General features: G+C 41.2%; 1 protein-coding gene across 1 annotated transcript; it reads right to left on the bottom strand.

Moving 5' to 3' along the window:
- Positions 1 to 13,304: 13,304 nt before the first annotated feature.
- Positions 13,305 to 14,426, bottom strand: LOC111998674 (uncharacterized). Its single transcript, XM_024030768.1, has 2 exons — positions 13,491 to 14,426; positions 13,305 to 13,442 (listed from the first exon to the last, which is right to left on the bottom strand). Exons 1-2 carry the CDS (start codon positions 14,424 to 14,426, stop codon positions 13,305 to 13,307), a joined length of 1,074 nt encoding a protein of 357 aa, XP_023886536.1.
- Positions 14,427 to 16,713: the final 2,287 nt, after the last annotated feature.

The following is a 16,713-nucleotide window of genomic DNA, read 5'->3' as shown; positions in this document are numbered from 1 at the left end:
TTGTCCACGTATTTATAAACATATTATTGGACCAAATATCCATTTTACGTGATCACCACTTAAAGTGAATATGGATAAAATATTCATTAGGTGAAGCACTGAAACACGCCTCTTACTCTCATTCTTCAAATGTAGCAGGTAAATAAAAGCAAAATGTAGCAGGAAAAATCTGACTTTGTTGAATTCCACTTTTGACTGGATGTCACAAATTTGATCATTTTTTTCACAAATTAAGGATTTAAGTTTGGTTTGCTTCTAGTGTGAAAGTGAATTGGACTGGACGCCATACATATTAAAAAATGGGCACATGTCTTGACTATGTATTGAATGAATTTTTTTTGTCCTTTCCTCGGGGGTCCATGTGGTCAACTTAAGAAATCTCTCGGCAAGGGTAGAAATTTCTTCAAAATATCCCTAGCCATCAAGATTGTCAATCATCTTGTGATGCTCCAAACCGACTAATGATATCATGAGTTTGATATGTGACAATGATTGCACATCTATAATATTTCTCCTTAGATCATTCCCATTGGCTTCTTAAAAAATATATGTAATTTACATCACCATTATACATTTTATTTATTTTACATTTTCTTTTTTTTAGAAAAATATTTATTTTACATTTTCACTTTATAGTAAAACTTACCCCTTATCCCACTCTTTATTTTTCAATTTATCCCTTTAATTAATTGAACATATTTTAAAAATAAAAACAAAATGAATGGTTTTTAGACCCCTTAAAACAAAACAATTGGATTAACCTAGTTAATTAGCCAAGTGATTAACTTAGTCAAATTATGCAAATCTAGGTTATCACAAACACACAATCATATCAAGAATATAAAGCAGCGGAAAAGTAAAGAACACAATGATATGATAACCCAGGAAACCACACGGTAAAAACCTGGAGAGGATTTGACTTAGTTATCCTCAAGATAAACTTGAATCCACTATCTTGAAATAATTGAAGTTCATACAAAAGGACTTACAAGCACCCACGCTCAACTTCCTAATGCTACCTACTAGTAGAACTTACTGACACGACCACGTGCAAGCTCCAAATCCACGGACTCCTTCTTTCTTGGATTTTCCACAAGATACAAGCACCCCCGCTTGTGTTTCTTTAAGTTCCAATGGCAGCAACTGAGTTGATCATCAAGATGTTGATATTATCTCTACCTTGAAAATCCTAAGTTTATGTGAAGGAAAACTCATCAAGAATCTCACAAGAGATTCACACAAACTGCAAAATATGAGCAATAATACAACTAGAGCAACAAGGACTGCACTCCAAAACGTGGCTAGGGTTTTCTTTATATACTAGGAGAATTAGATCTGAAACCCTAATCCTTAATGGGCTTGGGCTGAGTTGGAAATTCTGCAGAAAAAACGTTCTGCTTGATATTCGATCGATCAAGTCTAAGCTTCGATCGATCGAGCCAGGCCGAAACTCACTAATACTTTTTGTAGCCTCTCGATTCCAACTTTACATGAATTACACAACTTTGAGCAAGCCTAAACAAGACTAAACATATTGTTTTGATCATGGTTTACCAACATTACACATTAAAGTTCTAAATACATCAAATCCTAAGTCTTTGAAACCTAACAAACTCCCCCTTTGGCAATCTATGACAAAACACAAATTAAAAACTCAAAATTTACAAATAAAAGCCATTTACAAAAATAATGCCCATTATAACAAATCCAATCCTAACTACTATCTATCAGTTGCAAGTGTAGATAACAGCTTAATTGAATCAACCTGTATATTTCCTGAAACACTAAACAAAACGCATAAATGCATGTGTGACAGAAAAACAGTAGATCAACAAATATGTAAACTAACTCTCCCCCTAAGTTAAATACATCAAAAACAATGTTAACACCCCTTAAACATAACATTCTTGTATTTTTCACACATATTCCCACAAATCCAAATAAATCTCGCCCTTTTTGTCACGTATTGACAAAGACAACTCAATAAAGAGTAAACACGCGCAATAAAGGATAAGAGAATCAAGGGAACACAAAACAATACAACTCTATAGAAAATAGAGACAACTCCCCCTAGGAACAACAAAGGTTAAAAACAAGCTTCCCCCCTATAAAAATAGGAAACACAAAACAAGTGTTGGGAAAAACAATTTTGGGGAAAAATAGGGGGGGAATAAATAAAAAGACACAAACCAAGTTAAAAAAAAATTAAGTTGAGGATACACACGAAGAAAAAATATTCTCTCTTTCAATAAAAAGAAAACATGGCACTATGTGACCCATAAACAGTTGCATGAGTAGAGAAAATATTTACACATTGATTATCCATCATATCTCTTAAGAAAAATATTTTCTACAGTTCATACAAAAAAAAAAGGCATATACTAGAAAGTACATAGCTCAAAAATTAATCAATCAATTGTTTGATCAAGTTGAATACCCAATGTAGCAAAGTGTATGCATGTTATGTGTGAAAACAATAAGAGATATGACAGCAAAGCTGCAAGATGAATACAAAAACAATGCAATGCATGTGAATCCTAAATACAAATGATGCATGCTCTAATGCAGTGAAAATAAGTTCAATATGAGGTTAAATTCACAAAATTGGTTTGAGCATAGAGTTTCTAATTAAAACCCCAAAATTGAAAACCACTTGTTAAGATTTTGAAAAAATTTGACTAATTGATCATTACACAAGCTAGAATACATAATATAATGATCAATTACATCAATTCAACAAGCCAATTGCATCAATTGAACCCAATTTGAACAAATCCCCAATTCGAATACATTCAAGCTCTAGAATTTCCAATTTATCAAATATTAAACACATTTTACATTAAGATCAAGGAATATTTAATCTTGGATGGCCACAACAAGATCACACACAATAAAATGTACCAAGTTTAACAAAAAATAACTTGTGTAGTATGTGCAACTAGTAAAAACTTGAGATACATATGAGGTGATATGTGAATAGAATCCAAACACAAAGTCTACAAAATTCATCACATAGAATTTAAAAAAGACTATCACCTAAAGAGTTACATCATATAACTCTCACATTTCCTAGATCATAAGCTTGCAATCATGTAAGTTTTTTGAATTTTGCCTCATAATATACACACCAATTTTAATTATGTGATTTGGCATCAAGCCTAATAGTACACACTAATTTTAAGCATTAAGCATTTAAACTGAGACTACATCTTATGTTCTTTTTGTGCATGTGCTACACTTTCTCGAGCACATAATTTTACGATATGCACTAAGGTGTTCATGATTGGCTAGTGAACAGTAGTGAGATGGTTATTTATGCCTTTCTCAAAAGGATAAAGTCCGACAGTCAAATAACATGTGACTTCAAGATTAAGACAAAGTGATAAACACCATAAACATCTTTCCCACACAATTCAACTAGTCAAGTGTAATAAATAAGCTCATCAAAGCTAAACAAGGTACATAAACTTGTTATGTAAAGATAAGGCGGCCAACCTTGATTTCAAATCCATGATTTGTAATGCAAAACACAAAAATATTTTTGGTTTAAAAAATTTATGACTAAACACAAAAAGCATACATTGTGTTAAATTATCAATGCAAAACTATGCATGACAGTGCTTTACTAAGTTATAGAGGGTACACAAACAAGAAATATCAATTTCTTAATTAACCCATGAGTACATGCACAAACTAGTACATACTCACACAAAATCAAAACTAGCTTAGTACATACTATTCAAGTTTCTCCACAATGTCAAGCATGTTCTAAATCAAGAGAGAGATATCATAATTCATGTAATCCTCAAAAAGAAAAACTAGACAAAAAATAAAATATTTTTTTCTTTTTGAAAAATTTTCAATGTTTTTGGATTTTTTTTAAATAAAATAAAAAAAAAACAACCTAAAAAATAAAACAACCAAAAACAGAATCAAGACATGTCCACAAACAATTGAAAGAAATAAATCAGGGATAAGTCAGCAACACTCACCTTGAAGAATCTTTTCTCACCCATATAGCACAAGTCTTTGGCTTTGCAGGTGAAAGTCCATGAGAAGCAGAGTGTATTTGAGGGTTTACACTAATCTTCTGAGAGAGACTGAAATCTTGCAAATTCCTTTCACAAGCCAACAAGCTCAAATTTTTCAAAAGCATAAGAAATAATTTATATGGACTTATGATAGGAGAAATATCATCACATATCCTAGATTGAACCATAGAATGCTTAAATTTCAATTTATGACAATTAGGACGAATGTGATCACGGACACCACAAAAGTGACAAACAGGAATAAATTTAAGAACATCAATATTCCTAACAGCAAATCTAGTCTCAGATTTTGGTTTTTACCTTAACAAAGGAAAATTTGGCTAATATGCCCAACAACACCACAAAGGTGACAGGTAGGCACAAAAACAGATTTCTTTTGCACACTAGCAGTAGGTTTAGACATAGGTTTAGAAACTTCAGCGTCTACATTAGAACTTTTACGTTTGTCTAACTTAGCAAAATAAGCATTTTCTTTATTATTTCTCTTGAAAGGAGGGATATAAACTTTCTCAGTTTTAGGCTTAAGAGAAACAGAAACACCTCTGTTATCAACAGCAGGCTTGGTACTAGTCAAATTTTCAATTTTAGCTTTAGATTCAACTAACTCTTGTTCCAAATTTTTCATTTTCTCATCTTGAGAGGAAATTTGATTTCTCAAAAAATCATTCTTTTTATTAGACTCATCCAATCTCACAATCAATTCATCTTTTTCAAGATTAGCCAATTTTAACTCTTTTTTAAATTTCTTAGAAGTTTTCAAAGATTTAGATAATTCTTTATGAAGAGTTTCACAGACATCAATAAAATCAACAGAAACAACAGTGTCCTTTTTATTCAAATTATCACAAACATGAGCAGAAAGACACTTCAAATTATCCATGATAACAAGGGTCAAGGATCAGCTCAGAGATCAAAAGATCTAAAAAAAAAGAGCTACTTGCTTTGATACTACTTGAACGATTTTTAGACCTCTTAAAACACAACAATTGGATTAATCTAGTTAATTAGCCAAGTGATTAATTTAGTCAAATTATGCAAATCTAGGTTATCACAAACACACAATCATATCATCAAGAATATAAAGTAGCGGAAAAGTAAATAACATAATGATATGATGACCTAGGAAACCACACGGTAAAAACCTTGGGAGGATTTGACCTAGCTATGCCCAAGGTAAACTTGAATCTACTATCTTGAAAGAATCGAAGTTCATACAAAAAGACTTACAAGCACCCACGCTTGACTTCCTAATGCTACCCATCAGTAGAACTTACTGACACGACCACGTGCAAGCTCCGAATCCACGAACTCCTTCTTTCTTGGATTCTCCACAAGATACAAGCATCCCCGCTTATGTTTCTTTAAGCTCCAATGGCAGCAACTGAGTTGATCATCAAGATGTTGATATTATCTCTACCTTGAAAACCCTAAGTTTATGTGAAGGAAAGCTCCTCAAGGATCTCACAAGAGATTCACACAAACTGCAAAATATGAGCAACAATACAACCAGAGCAACAAGGACTGCACTCCAACATGTGCCTAAGGTTTTCTTTATATAATAGGAGAATTAGATCTGAAACCCTAATCCTTAATGGGCTTGGGTTGAGTTGGAAATTCTGTAGAAAAAATGTTTTGTCCGATATTCGATCGATCGAGTCTAAACTTCAATCGATCGAGCTAGGCCAAAAGTCACTAATACTTTCTGCAGCCTCTCGATTCCAACTTTACATGAATTACACAAATTTGAGCAAACCTAAACAAGACTAAACATATTGTAACGTGGGCTTAGGATTTCCTACTTTGGGTGATCCTAGCCAAGAGACCCAGTGATGACTCTCAAGTCTCTTTGTATCCCCTCTCCCTTTCTTAGTCACTTCCTTGCTCTCAATCCTAGACTGTTTTCAGAACTTATTCACCAACCCTTTTCCTTCCTTTGATTCTCCTTTTTATAGCCAAGCATAACTGGAGTGGTGATGATTGCCTTCAAAACTAGTGCAACCGAAGGTCTAATGTCGTTAATCATAGGTAGGTGTTTAGGTGGGAAGGCTTTGGAATTGGTTCCCACTTCAGTAGAACTTCTCAGCAACGGTACGCCTCTAAACGTTACTAGGTGGTCGGGAGATGACACCCCAGGCAGTTGCCTTATTGCTCGGGGAGTGGTTCACTGAGTGTGGTCCCGGTGGTGTGGCGTAGTATGTGCTGATGAAAATTGCCTGAACGGTGGGCTTTGGAGTGGTTTACGGCCCGGGCCCAGGGGTGAAAGGCACGAAGCATTGTGTTGGCGCATAAGGCCTAAATTATAGCAGCTCAAGGCCCAAATATGCCTGGGCATTTTAGTGTCGTACATTAGCCCCCCTTGATTCGTGCTCCATTCCTGGGGATGAATCAAGGAACCCTAGAGGCAACAATCACCCAGGAAGTCGAAAGGGTAAATATTCGGCGGTTCCATTAATGCGCCCTCAAAAGACGTGTTAAACCTAACTGATGGCTTAGCTGTCATTATTGTCTAACGGTTGGTGAACTGAGGCATCGCGCGCGTGGTAGTTAAGGTGGGGATTCGTAAGTTTTCCTGTCAATCAATTATTTGATGCTACTTATTTTTCCTTCTGCCCCTATAAATAATCACTTCTGACTCTTTCCTTCACTTTTGCATTCTTCATCCTCCAAACTTTCACTTTGTCGAGAATACTATTTTCGTGCGTTCATCTCCTAGCCCATAACACCCTTCCTCTTTAGAGTCTGTAGTAAGTTCCTTCTCTTCTTCTTCCTAAATGTTCTATTTCACTCTATTCTGCAGTAATTGTAGTCTTTTTCTTTAGAAAATCCTAGCTTAGAGAATGGGCTACTCTCATCTCCTTTCTTCTAAAGCCACTTTGGCTACCTTTAGGGCTACCTGCAACATTCCTAGGGACGTCGATATTGCCTACTGCCATGTGGGCGATATTGACATCCAAAGGCGTCGTGGTGTAAATATGGTTTTCTTCCTCTTGATGGCTATTCTTGAGGGTGGGGTTAAGTTCTCGGTTGACCCCCTAATCCTAGGTATTCTTAGATTTTATGGTCTCTGTCTCGACCAACTCCCTTCTAATTTTAATCGAGTGGTGAGTTGCGTTAGTAGGTTGAATCAGTTGTTCGGGTTGCAACTGAATCATCAGGATATTAATTTCATGTCTAGTTTGTGAATATCAACTCGGATTATTACTTGAAAACTAGGGATATGAGGGTACGACTTATTTTATGCCTACCTGATTCGAATAGAAATTTCGCTGGAGACTTTGTACGGGTGAGCGGCAATTGGTTTGCCGAGGAACTCCCTTGTGCGTGTTCACCGCCCAATGTTGGTCGGTATCAAACGCCTTTTATTTAATTTCCTTTCTTTGATTCTGATCCGAATAAATAATCACTAACTAGCTTTTATGTTGCTTCCGTGCAGAGAGTAAAAGGTTCAACCCGAATCTCAGTGTAGTACATGTTCGGGACTTGAATTTTGTGCTCAGGTTAGAGATTTTTGTTCACTCAGACAGACAACTCCAAGCATCTCATTTAATCCTTGGTGTTGACCCCGTTTATTCCACTTGGCAAGCATTTAGCCAAGCTTTGTTAGTTTATAACCCCTTCCTTTCCTATATAGACGTATGGCATGCGAACTTTCTCCCCCTAAGATTCACGGTAGGTGAGGCGCGCGATCTCGGTCCCCGGTACATTTGTTCGGACGAGCGTTATCCCATACATGACGAGTCGGCCGAGCACATGTCATGACAGCGTTGAGAGCAGGCTCATGAGCTGGTTTAGCCTAAGGTTCCTACTCAACCTAAGGCTTTTGTAGAATTCGAGGCTCCTGTTCAGGAAGCTGAGGGTGCAGCAGCCGAATCAGTTAGTTCTTTAGAAACAGAATTTGATCATAGCCACGCCATGGTGACAAGGAAGACGATGACAATTAGCCGTTTTATGCCAAGTGCCTGGCCAGCTGCTCAACAGCAAGAAACTCTCGGCCAAGATCCTACGCCTCCTTCCGCTCCAGTGAGCCGTACCCGAAAAAGGTAGCGCATAACTGAACAGACGCAGACAAGCTCGGGTAATGTGCCCGTCAGAATGCCTCCTCGACCATCAGCTGGCATCGTCATCCGTGAGTTGGTGGTACAAATCGGAGTGAACGTGGCGTCCACTCCTCGAGCTTTGGCAGATTGGCAACCCTCTTTCCAGCTTGACAGTAAGCCTCTTCCTGTGTCCGCAAGTGTAAGGGTTTGGGACAAGGGCCATAGGGGTTGTGTTGCCCAAAGTTTGGTGCATGGCCTCCTTTTGCCCAAGGACGTGCATGCCTTCACAGAAGGGACGGATGAGTCATTAGGGAGGCAGTTGCCATGGCACACTATAGCGGTAATGATTTAAAAATTTTGCTTTCGGTTTTTCTATTAGCTTTTGTACGCGCGCATCCTTTTCTTTTTTTCATACCCTTTATTATTGTTTGTTCAGGGCGTGCAACTATCTCATATCGTTGATGGGAGGATGAAGGAGCTATCTGAAGATGCCAAGCGGGAAAAAGCTCTAAAGGACGTTGCCGAGGCTACCATGAAGGAAAAATTGAAGGTTGCCGAGGATGTAGAGAAGAAGGCTGCTTTGGTCGAGGAAGTGAGGGTTCTAGCAGATGGAAAATCCGTGGAGTCGGAGGTGCAACTGGGGGGTACCAGGCTCAAGCTGGTGGAGGCCCAGAGTTTGAACATTGCTTTAGGAGAAGAGTTGGCTGATCTGAAGGCAATGTTGGAAGCTTATGAAAACAAGTGGTACAACGAAAGGGTTTGCTGATGCTGAGAATTCTGCAGAGCTAGTTGTTCATCAGGCCCCAAAGCTCGGATTTGAGAAGGGGTGGTTGGCCACCCTTCAAGCTATAGGGTTCCCCAAGGATTCTCCTTTGAGAAATCCTAGTCAGATCCCTTTCCCGAATCCTCCAACTGCTGTGCAGAACACCCTCAACATCATTGATGAAGAAGAGACCACTAGTATGAGGGAGTTGGTGGAGGTGATCGACTTCCATGTGGAGCCGATTGACCTAGAGGCCACTAGCAACCCTCAAGGATCAATTCAGTGGGAATGCCCAGATACTAGCCACCCAGCAGTCTTCCGAGAATGTTTCTCACTTTCATCCTGCAGAACCTTCAAATTAATTGCCGAACCGAATTTCTCAAACTTTATTTTTCTCCTGCTTGAATAATTTTTCTTTTTAACAAGTTTACCTACGTCACCAGGCTGTGGTGACGGAACAATTATTTTTCCTGGGTTTAACCTTTTTTATTGGTTACCGCGTTATGGTAACTAAACATCGGTTTAAATTTTATGCGTTATTTTAAACTATGTTTATGAACATTTTGCCGTTGTATTTTTATTTTTTACATATTTGTTTGTTATTTATTGTGTTCGCGGACTGTTTTATGTATGCACTCTACACGGTCAGGTGATTCAATCCCGGGGTAGGTTAGATTACCTTGGACGGGGTCACTTGTATCTAAAGAGTATCGGAGACTCGATGATAACAATAAAACTTGGCGTGTTGATTCTCCGGTACTTAGATGAACTCTGATAGCACCCAGAAGTAGGCTCCTGCCCTAAGAAGAATTTTGAAAGGTCTCTACCTGCTCGGCGATAGGGATTAGATTGAGAGGTAGGCCTTAATTCTTAGAAATTCTTTGAGGTTCCTACCTGCTCAGCGATAGGATCGAATCGAGAGACAGGCTTCTGTCAGCGAATTTGTGAGGTTTCCTCCTACTCGGCGATAGGGATCGAGCCAATAAAAAGGCTTTTGTCCTTAGAGAATTTTGTGAGGTTTCCACCTGCTTGGTGATAGGAATCGAACTGAGAAACAGGCTTCTGTCCTAAGAAGAATTTTGAAAGGTCTCCACTTGCTCGGCAGTAGGGATTGGACCGAGAGGTAGGCCTCTATTCTTAAAAATTCTTTGAGGTTTCTACCTGTTCGGCAATAGGATTGAACCGAGAGATAGGCTTCTGTCCTTAGCGAATTTTTGAGGTTTCCACCTGCTCGATGATAGGGATCGAGCCGAGAGACAGGCTTTTGTCCTTAGAGAATTTTTGAGATTTCCACCTACTTGGCGATAGGGATTGAGCCGAGAGATAGGCTTCTCTGCTTAGAGAATTTAGTGAGGTTTCCACCTGCTCGACGATAGGAATTGAACTGAGAAACAGGCTTCTGTCCTTAGAAAATTTTGGGTTTGTTGATCAGTGCTTTACAAAATTGATAATGGAATTAAATGCACCTACACGAGTAGATAGCACCACATTCATTAGTTAAATATGTATACATGGCTACATTTAATTTACACCCTATTGTACAACCGATTAGTGATAAAACTTCTTCAAATTGTGAACGTTCCATGGCTGAGGGAGCGGCCTTTCATCTAAATCTTCCAAGTAGTATGCCCCTGCACTTGCAATGGCGGTTACTCTATAAGGCCCTTCCCAGGATGAGGCTAACTTCCCGGCGTTAGCGTCCCGCATGTGCTCTACTGCTTTTCTTAACACCAAGTCCCTAGCGCTAAACTCCCTTACCTTTATGTCCCTGTTATAGCGTTGGTCAAGCTTTTGTTGGTACTAGGCTAATCGTACAATGGCTGATTCTCAGTATTCTTCTAGTGAATTTAGATGTTCCATCAACATTCGGTTATTCTGTTCAGGGGCAAACTTAGCAACCCTCGCACTACATAAATTTACCTCGGTTGGAATAACAACTTCTGTTCCGTATGTATAAGAGAATGGGGTCTCTCCTGTGGACCTCTTAGGTATTGTGCGGTATGCCCATAAGACGTTTGGCAGCTCTTCAGCCTATCTTCCTTTTGCTTCATCTAGCATTTTCTTTAATCCGTTCACAATCACCTTGTTTGTGGCCTTGGCTTGGCCGTTGCACTGTGGGTATACTGGGGTCGAATATCTGTTCTTGATGCCGAGGTCAGTACAAAACTCACAAAATGCCCTACTGTCGAATTGCAGTCCATTGTCAGATATCAGTGAGTCTGACACCTCAAACCTTGTGACTATATTTTACCACACAAACTTTTTGACATCCACGTCCCGAATGTTAGCTACGACCTCTGCCTCTGCCCATTTGGTGAAGTAATCAATTGCTACCAACACGAACCTTCGGTTTCCAATTGCGCAGGGAAATGGACCGAGAATATCTAGCCCCCATTGCGCGAAGGGCTAGGGACTGCTGACTGGATTCAAGTGACTTGCCGGCTAATGGATTAAAGGGGCATGCCTTTGACACTGTTCGCATTTACGTACATACTCGGTGGCATCGTTCTGCATTTGTGGCCACCAAAACCCCTGAGTCATTGCTCGGTGGGCCAACGAACGTTCCCTACGTGACTGCCACAAACCCCGTCGTGCAATTTGGCCAACAGTTCGCCCACCTTCTTAGGGTGCAGATAGAAGGTATGGCCCCCCAAAAGACCTTCGGTATAACTTACGGTTTGCCGATAACCAATATTGAGTAGCCACACGGGTCATCCAAGACTCGATCTTCGGCTAGGAAATCAATGATCGGGTCTATCCAGCACGACTTGGTCATCAAAATTATGGCCATTTCAATCCCTATGGTATCAACACCAATTGTCGTACCAATGCTCGGCTCTTCTTTAAGTTCCACTTTGATCAACTGAGGCACTTCTCCTGTCATCGATGATGCCAACGTTGCTAGGGAGTCAACATGTCGATTCTGTGTCTGGAATACTTGGGCCACCTTCGCCGTACAAAACTTATCCATAATTTGCTTCACGACCTGCAAGTAAGCTTTCATTTGTGAATCCCGAGCCTTAAAATTGCCCTGCACTTGGTTAACAACCAGCTGGGAATCTGAATATATTTCCACATCTTGTGCATCCATAGCCAGAACAGCTCTTAATCTGGCAAGTAAGGCTTCGTACTCAGCTTTGTTATTAGAGGCTCTAAACCCTAGCCTAAAAGAATGCTCCAACTGTATTCCTTCAGGAGTGATAATGACAATTCCGGCACCGGCCCCTAGGGTATTTGATGCCCCATCCACATATACCTTCCATGGGTGACTCTTTACAGGACGGACCATTTCCCCATTGTTTTTAGGAGAAAACTCTGCAACAAAATCCACAAGAATTTATCCCTTCACTGAATTCCTTAGTCTGTACCTTATGTTAAAGGATCCTAGCCGGGTTGCCCACTTAGCTATCCGGCCCGTAAATTCAGGTCTCTTTAATAATGATTGTAAAGGATACTTGGTTAGAACGTAGATAGTGTGGGCTTGAAAGTAGTGAGACAGTTTCCTTGTTGCATGCACTAGGGCCAACACAAACTTCTCCAGTGGTAGGTATTTGGTTTTAGTGTTAACCATGGTCTTGCTAACATAGTAAATAGGCTGCTGCACTCCCCGATCCTTCAAGAGCATGGTGCTTACAGCATGTTCAGACACTGAGAGTTGCATAAACAAGTCCTCCCTGGGATCCGGGGATACTAACATGGGTGCCTGTGTTAGATATTCTTTCAAATAAAGCCCTTTCGCACTCCTCGTCCCATTGAAACCCCATCCATTTCTTGAGAAGCTAGTAGAATGGATGGCAACGATTTGCAAACTTAGAAATAAAATGGTTAAGGGTAGTTAGCATTCCGGTCAAGATTTATACCTTATTTGGATTGCTCGGCGACCTAAGGCGCTGCACGGCTTCAATTTGATCGGGGTTGACCTCTATCCCATGGCTAGTGATCAGATAGCCTAGGAACTTGCCAGCCCCTCACTCCAAAGGCACACTTGTCCGCATTTAGGCGCAGCTTGTGTTGCCGAAGCACCTCAAATACCCCTCGTAGATCCTCAAGATGCCGTGCTTCTTGTTTACATTTCATCACCATGTTATCGATGTACACCTCAACTGTTTTCCTGATCTTGTCCCGAAACATTCTGGTCATCATTCGTTGGTATGTTGCCTCGACATTCTTTAATCCAAAGGGCATCATGGTGTAGTGATAATTTACGTCTGAAGAGATGAATGCGGTCTTCTCTTAATCCTCGGTAGCCAAGGCGATCTGATGATAACCTTGAAAGACATCCAGAAAACTCATCCTCGGGTGTCCATAGGTAGCATCCTTTGGGCATGCTCGGTTCGAATCTGTGAAATCTACACAAACTCTCCATTTTTCACTCTTCTTTTTAACCACCACGGTATTTGTCAACCACTCAGGGAAGAAGATTTTCCTTATTTCCCTGGCCTCCTTTAGCTTCTAGACCTCCTGCCTTACTGCCTTAACGTGTTCCTCGGTCGACCTTCTCGGCCTCTGCTTCTTTGGTGGAAATGACGGGTCTATGTTAAGCTTACGAACAATGAACTCAGGATCAACTCCAGGCACCTCATATGGGCTCTATGTGAACACGTCTACATTTTGTATCAAAAATAGCAATGTTTTTACTTTGTCCTTGTCCTCCATGCTTGCTCCTACCTGGAAATATCGGTTAGAGTTCGACAGTATCTTTACTCTAATTAATTCCTCGGCACAACTAGCCTCTGTTCCCTCTCGGGAATTCTGTTTATTCTTCCAACCGACCGCGGCCACTAAGCATTGCCTAGCCACCTGCTGGTTTCCATTCACTACGGCAATACCATGCTCGGTGGGGAATTTGACCTTCACATGTAGGGTGGATGGAATAGCCCCCATTGCGTGAATCCACGGCTTGCCTAGAATCGCTGTGTATGGTGAAAATGAATTGACTACTACAAATGTCACCGTCACCTCCTTACCTTCCATGTTCACTGGGAGGAAAATTTGTCCCTCAGGAATCACCACCCTGCCATCAAACCCGACCAACAGCGTATTGTACTTTGACAGATCCTGCTTCATTAACCCGAGCCTTTTGAATAGGTCTGGATACATGATGTCAGCCCTGTTCCCCTGATCTATCATCACCCTTTTCACCAAGAAGCTACTTACCGAGACCATGACTACCAACGCGTTGTCGTGCGGTTGAATTGTTCCTTCTAAGTTGTCCTCATCAAAAGCAAGGGTCTTTCGAGCAAGCTTCACTTTCTTCTCCGGGGGTCTTTTCTCCGGGAGTTCTTCTACGGGCACAACAGTTAATACCCCCTTTTTGGTCACAGTCATACCCCTTGGGGTAGCGTGAATCACTTTAATCACTCCTAACAGTGGTGGGAGGGGGTTCCCTCTTTGCTGAGCACCTTGCCCGGTGCCTCGGTCACTGGGATTCACTACGAACTCCTTCAAATGTCCTACTTTTACCAACTGCCTTAGATGGTCTTTCAATACCCGGCATTGCTCAGTGGTATGCCCCTTATCTTTGTGATAGGTGCAGTACAGATTCTGGTTTCTCTGAGAAGGATCACCCCTCATCTTGTTCGGCCACCTGAAGTACGACTCGTCCTTGATTCGGTTTATAATCCTATGCACTGGTTCCTTGAATGTCACGTTCACCTCCCTAAGCTGCCACTCGGGCTCCTGTATCTTAAAATCCTTTCAAGGCCTTGGTTGAAAACTGCTCTGCTAAGGTCGATTTATCAATGGGGCCTTACCCTTGCTCTGCAACCTATCATCCTCTAGGTGCTTATACTTCTCGATACGCCTCATGTCCTCGAGAGGCTTCTTTGTCAGCGACTCCCGTAGTTCAGAATCTTCGGGCAACCCCATCTTGAAGGTGCTTGCCGCAATTTTCTCATTACCCCCTTCTATTTCATTATAAAGCTCCTAATATTGATTAGCATAGCTATGAAGGGTTTCCCTAACCCTTATCCTCATCGATAGTAAAGCATCTACTGGTTGTGGCACCCGGCTACAAGTTACAAACCGGATACTGAACTCTTGGATCAGCTCAGCAAAAGTATGGATGGAACCCTTCCATAACGCATTAAACTATCTTAGAGCGGTTACGTTGAGGCTTGAGGGAAACACCTTGTACATCAGCACATCATTGTGAGAATGTAGGGACATCATGTGGATGTAATGGCTGACGTGTTCAACTGAATCCGTTTTTCCATCGTAGATATTGAATGGTGGGCGTGTAAATCTGCTCGGCATTGGGGCACCCTCAATATCATTTGAGAATGGCGATCAAGCAGCTCAGCGTAAACCACGGCTCATTGCGTCCATGGCGGCATTGTGGGGTCCCCGCTCTTCGGGGGAATCAAAACCCCGGTCTGCATACTCTTGTGAACGTGAACGATCCCGGTGATAACGGGATCCTTGTGAATGTGAATGGTCCTAGTGATGGTGGCATTCCTGTGAACGTGAACGTTCCTGACGTCAATGGGAACCAGATTGATTAGACCCTATCCCATGGTGATCTCCCCCTGTACCAGATCTCCTATCTCGATCGTCTCGGTCCTTTCTTTGGTGTCTACCCCCTGCTTCCAACTCCAAATTTGTCACCAACCTGCGTAGCCGTTCAAGCTCCTCATCTCTTTCGTCAAGTTGTCTGTGCCTCAAGGCGCCCGATACTATCTGTTTTGTTTGGTATGATCCCTCCTCGAGGTCGGAACGCTCTTCCTCTAGTTCGCGGTCCCTATCCTCACGCCTTTTTTGCCTCCTCTCTCACCAGGAAGACCCCTGAGAAGACCCCACAGAATCACTTGTAGCATTGCTCTCTGAACGTCTATCAGACATCCTCTCAAGATTGTGTCTCGGCAGAACCACAGCATTGTAGGAGGTTCCCACAGACGGCGCCAATTGTGCGCACCCAAAACGGGCTCAATGGGCCAACTCACTCTTAGGCACACAATATATTTGTAACGTGGGATTAGGATTTCCTGCTTTGGGTGATCCTAGCCAAGAGACCCAATGATGACTCTCAAGTCTCTATGTATCCCCTCTCCCCTTCTTAGTCACTTCCTTGCTCTCAATCCTAGACTGTTTTCAGAACTTATTCGCCAACCTTTTTCCTTCCTTTGATTCTCCTATTTATAGCCAGGCGTGAGTGGAGTGGTGATGATTGCCTTCAAAACTAGTGTAACCGGAGGTTCAATGTCGTTAGTCGTAGGTGGGTGTTTAGGTGGGAGTGGCTTCGGAATTGGTTCCCACTTTAGTAGAACTGCTTGGCAACGGTATGCCTCTAAACGTTACTAGGTGGCTTGGAGATGACACCCCAAGCAGTTGCCTTACTGCTCGGGGAGTGGTTCGCTGAGTGTGGTCCAGGTGGCGTGGCGTAGCATGTGCTGATGAAAACTACCTGAACGGTGGGCTTTGGAGTTGTTTAAGGCCTAGGCCCAGGGGTGAAAGGGACGAAACGTTGTGATGGCGCATAAGGCCTAAATGGGCCTGGACATTACGGCAGCTCAAGGCCTAAATATGCCTGGGCATTTCAGTGCCGTACAGTAATAAATGTGCTATTTTTAAGGGTTTTGTTCGCTACCTAGTAAATTTTGCATTGCCCAATGGAAATGCTTTGGTATGTTTACAAGGTCTCAAAAACCTTCTAATAAAATTATTTTCTAACTAAAAAAAAAAATCCACAAATTTCTTTGAATTCCAAGAGTAATTACCATGACCCTAAATGTCTAACATGTTATAATACAATCCTAAAATTTATTTACACACCATGTAGATAGTGAAGATTGGTCCGTACTTGTCAGCCATATTACCCAAGGTTATATGGGGTGGTTGTGACCCTCTTAAGAGGTGGAGGTGG

This window comes from Quercus suber, unplaced genomic scaffold, assembly GCF_002906115.3.
Source record: "Quercus suber isolate HL8 unplaced genomic scaffold, Cork oak 2.0 scaffold_145, whole genome shotgun sequence".
NCBI lineage: Eukaryota > Viridiplantae > Streptophyta > Magnoliopsida > Fagales > Fagaceae > Quercus > Quercus suber.
This window is presented reverse-complemented; position numbering and strand designations above follow the sequence as displayed.

Excerpts from the sequence above, each read along its gene's own strand:
- LOC111998674 (XM_024030768.1), bottom strand. The coding sequence starts at position 14,426 with ATGAGGGGTGATCCTTCTCAGAGAAACCAGAATCTGTACTGCACCTAT. Across the intron at positions 13,443-13,490 it reads GCATGGAGGACAAGGACAAA|AGCCCATATGAGGTGCCTGG; the intron begins GTAAAAACATTG and ends GTGTTCACATAG.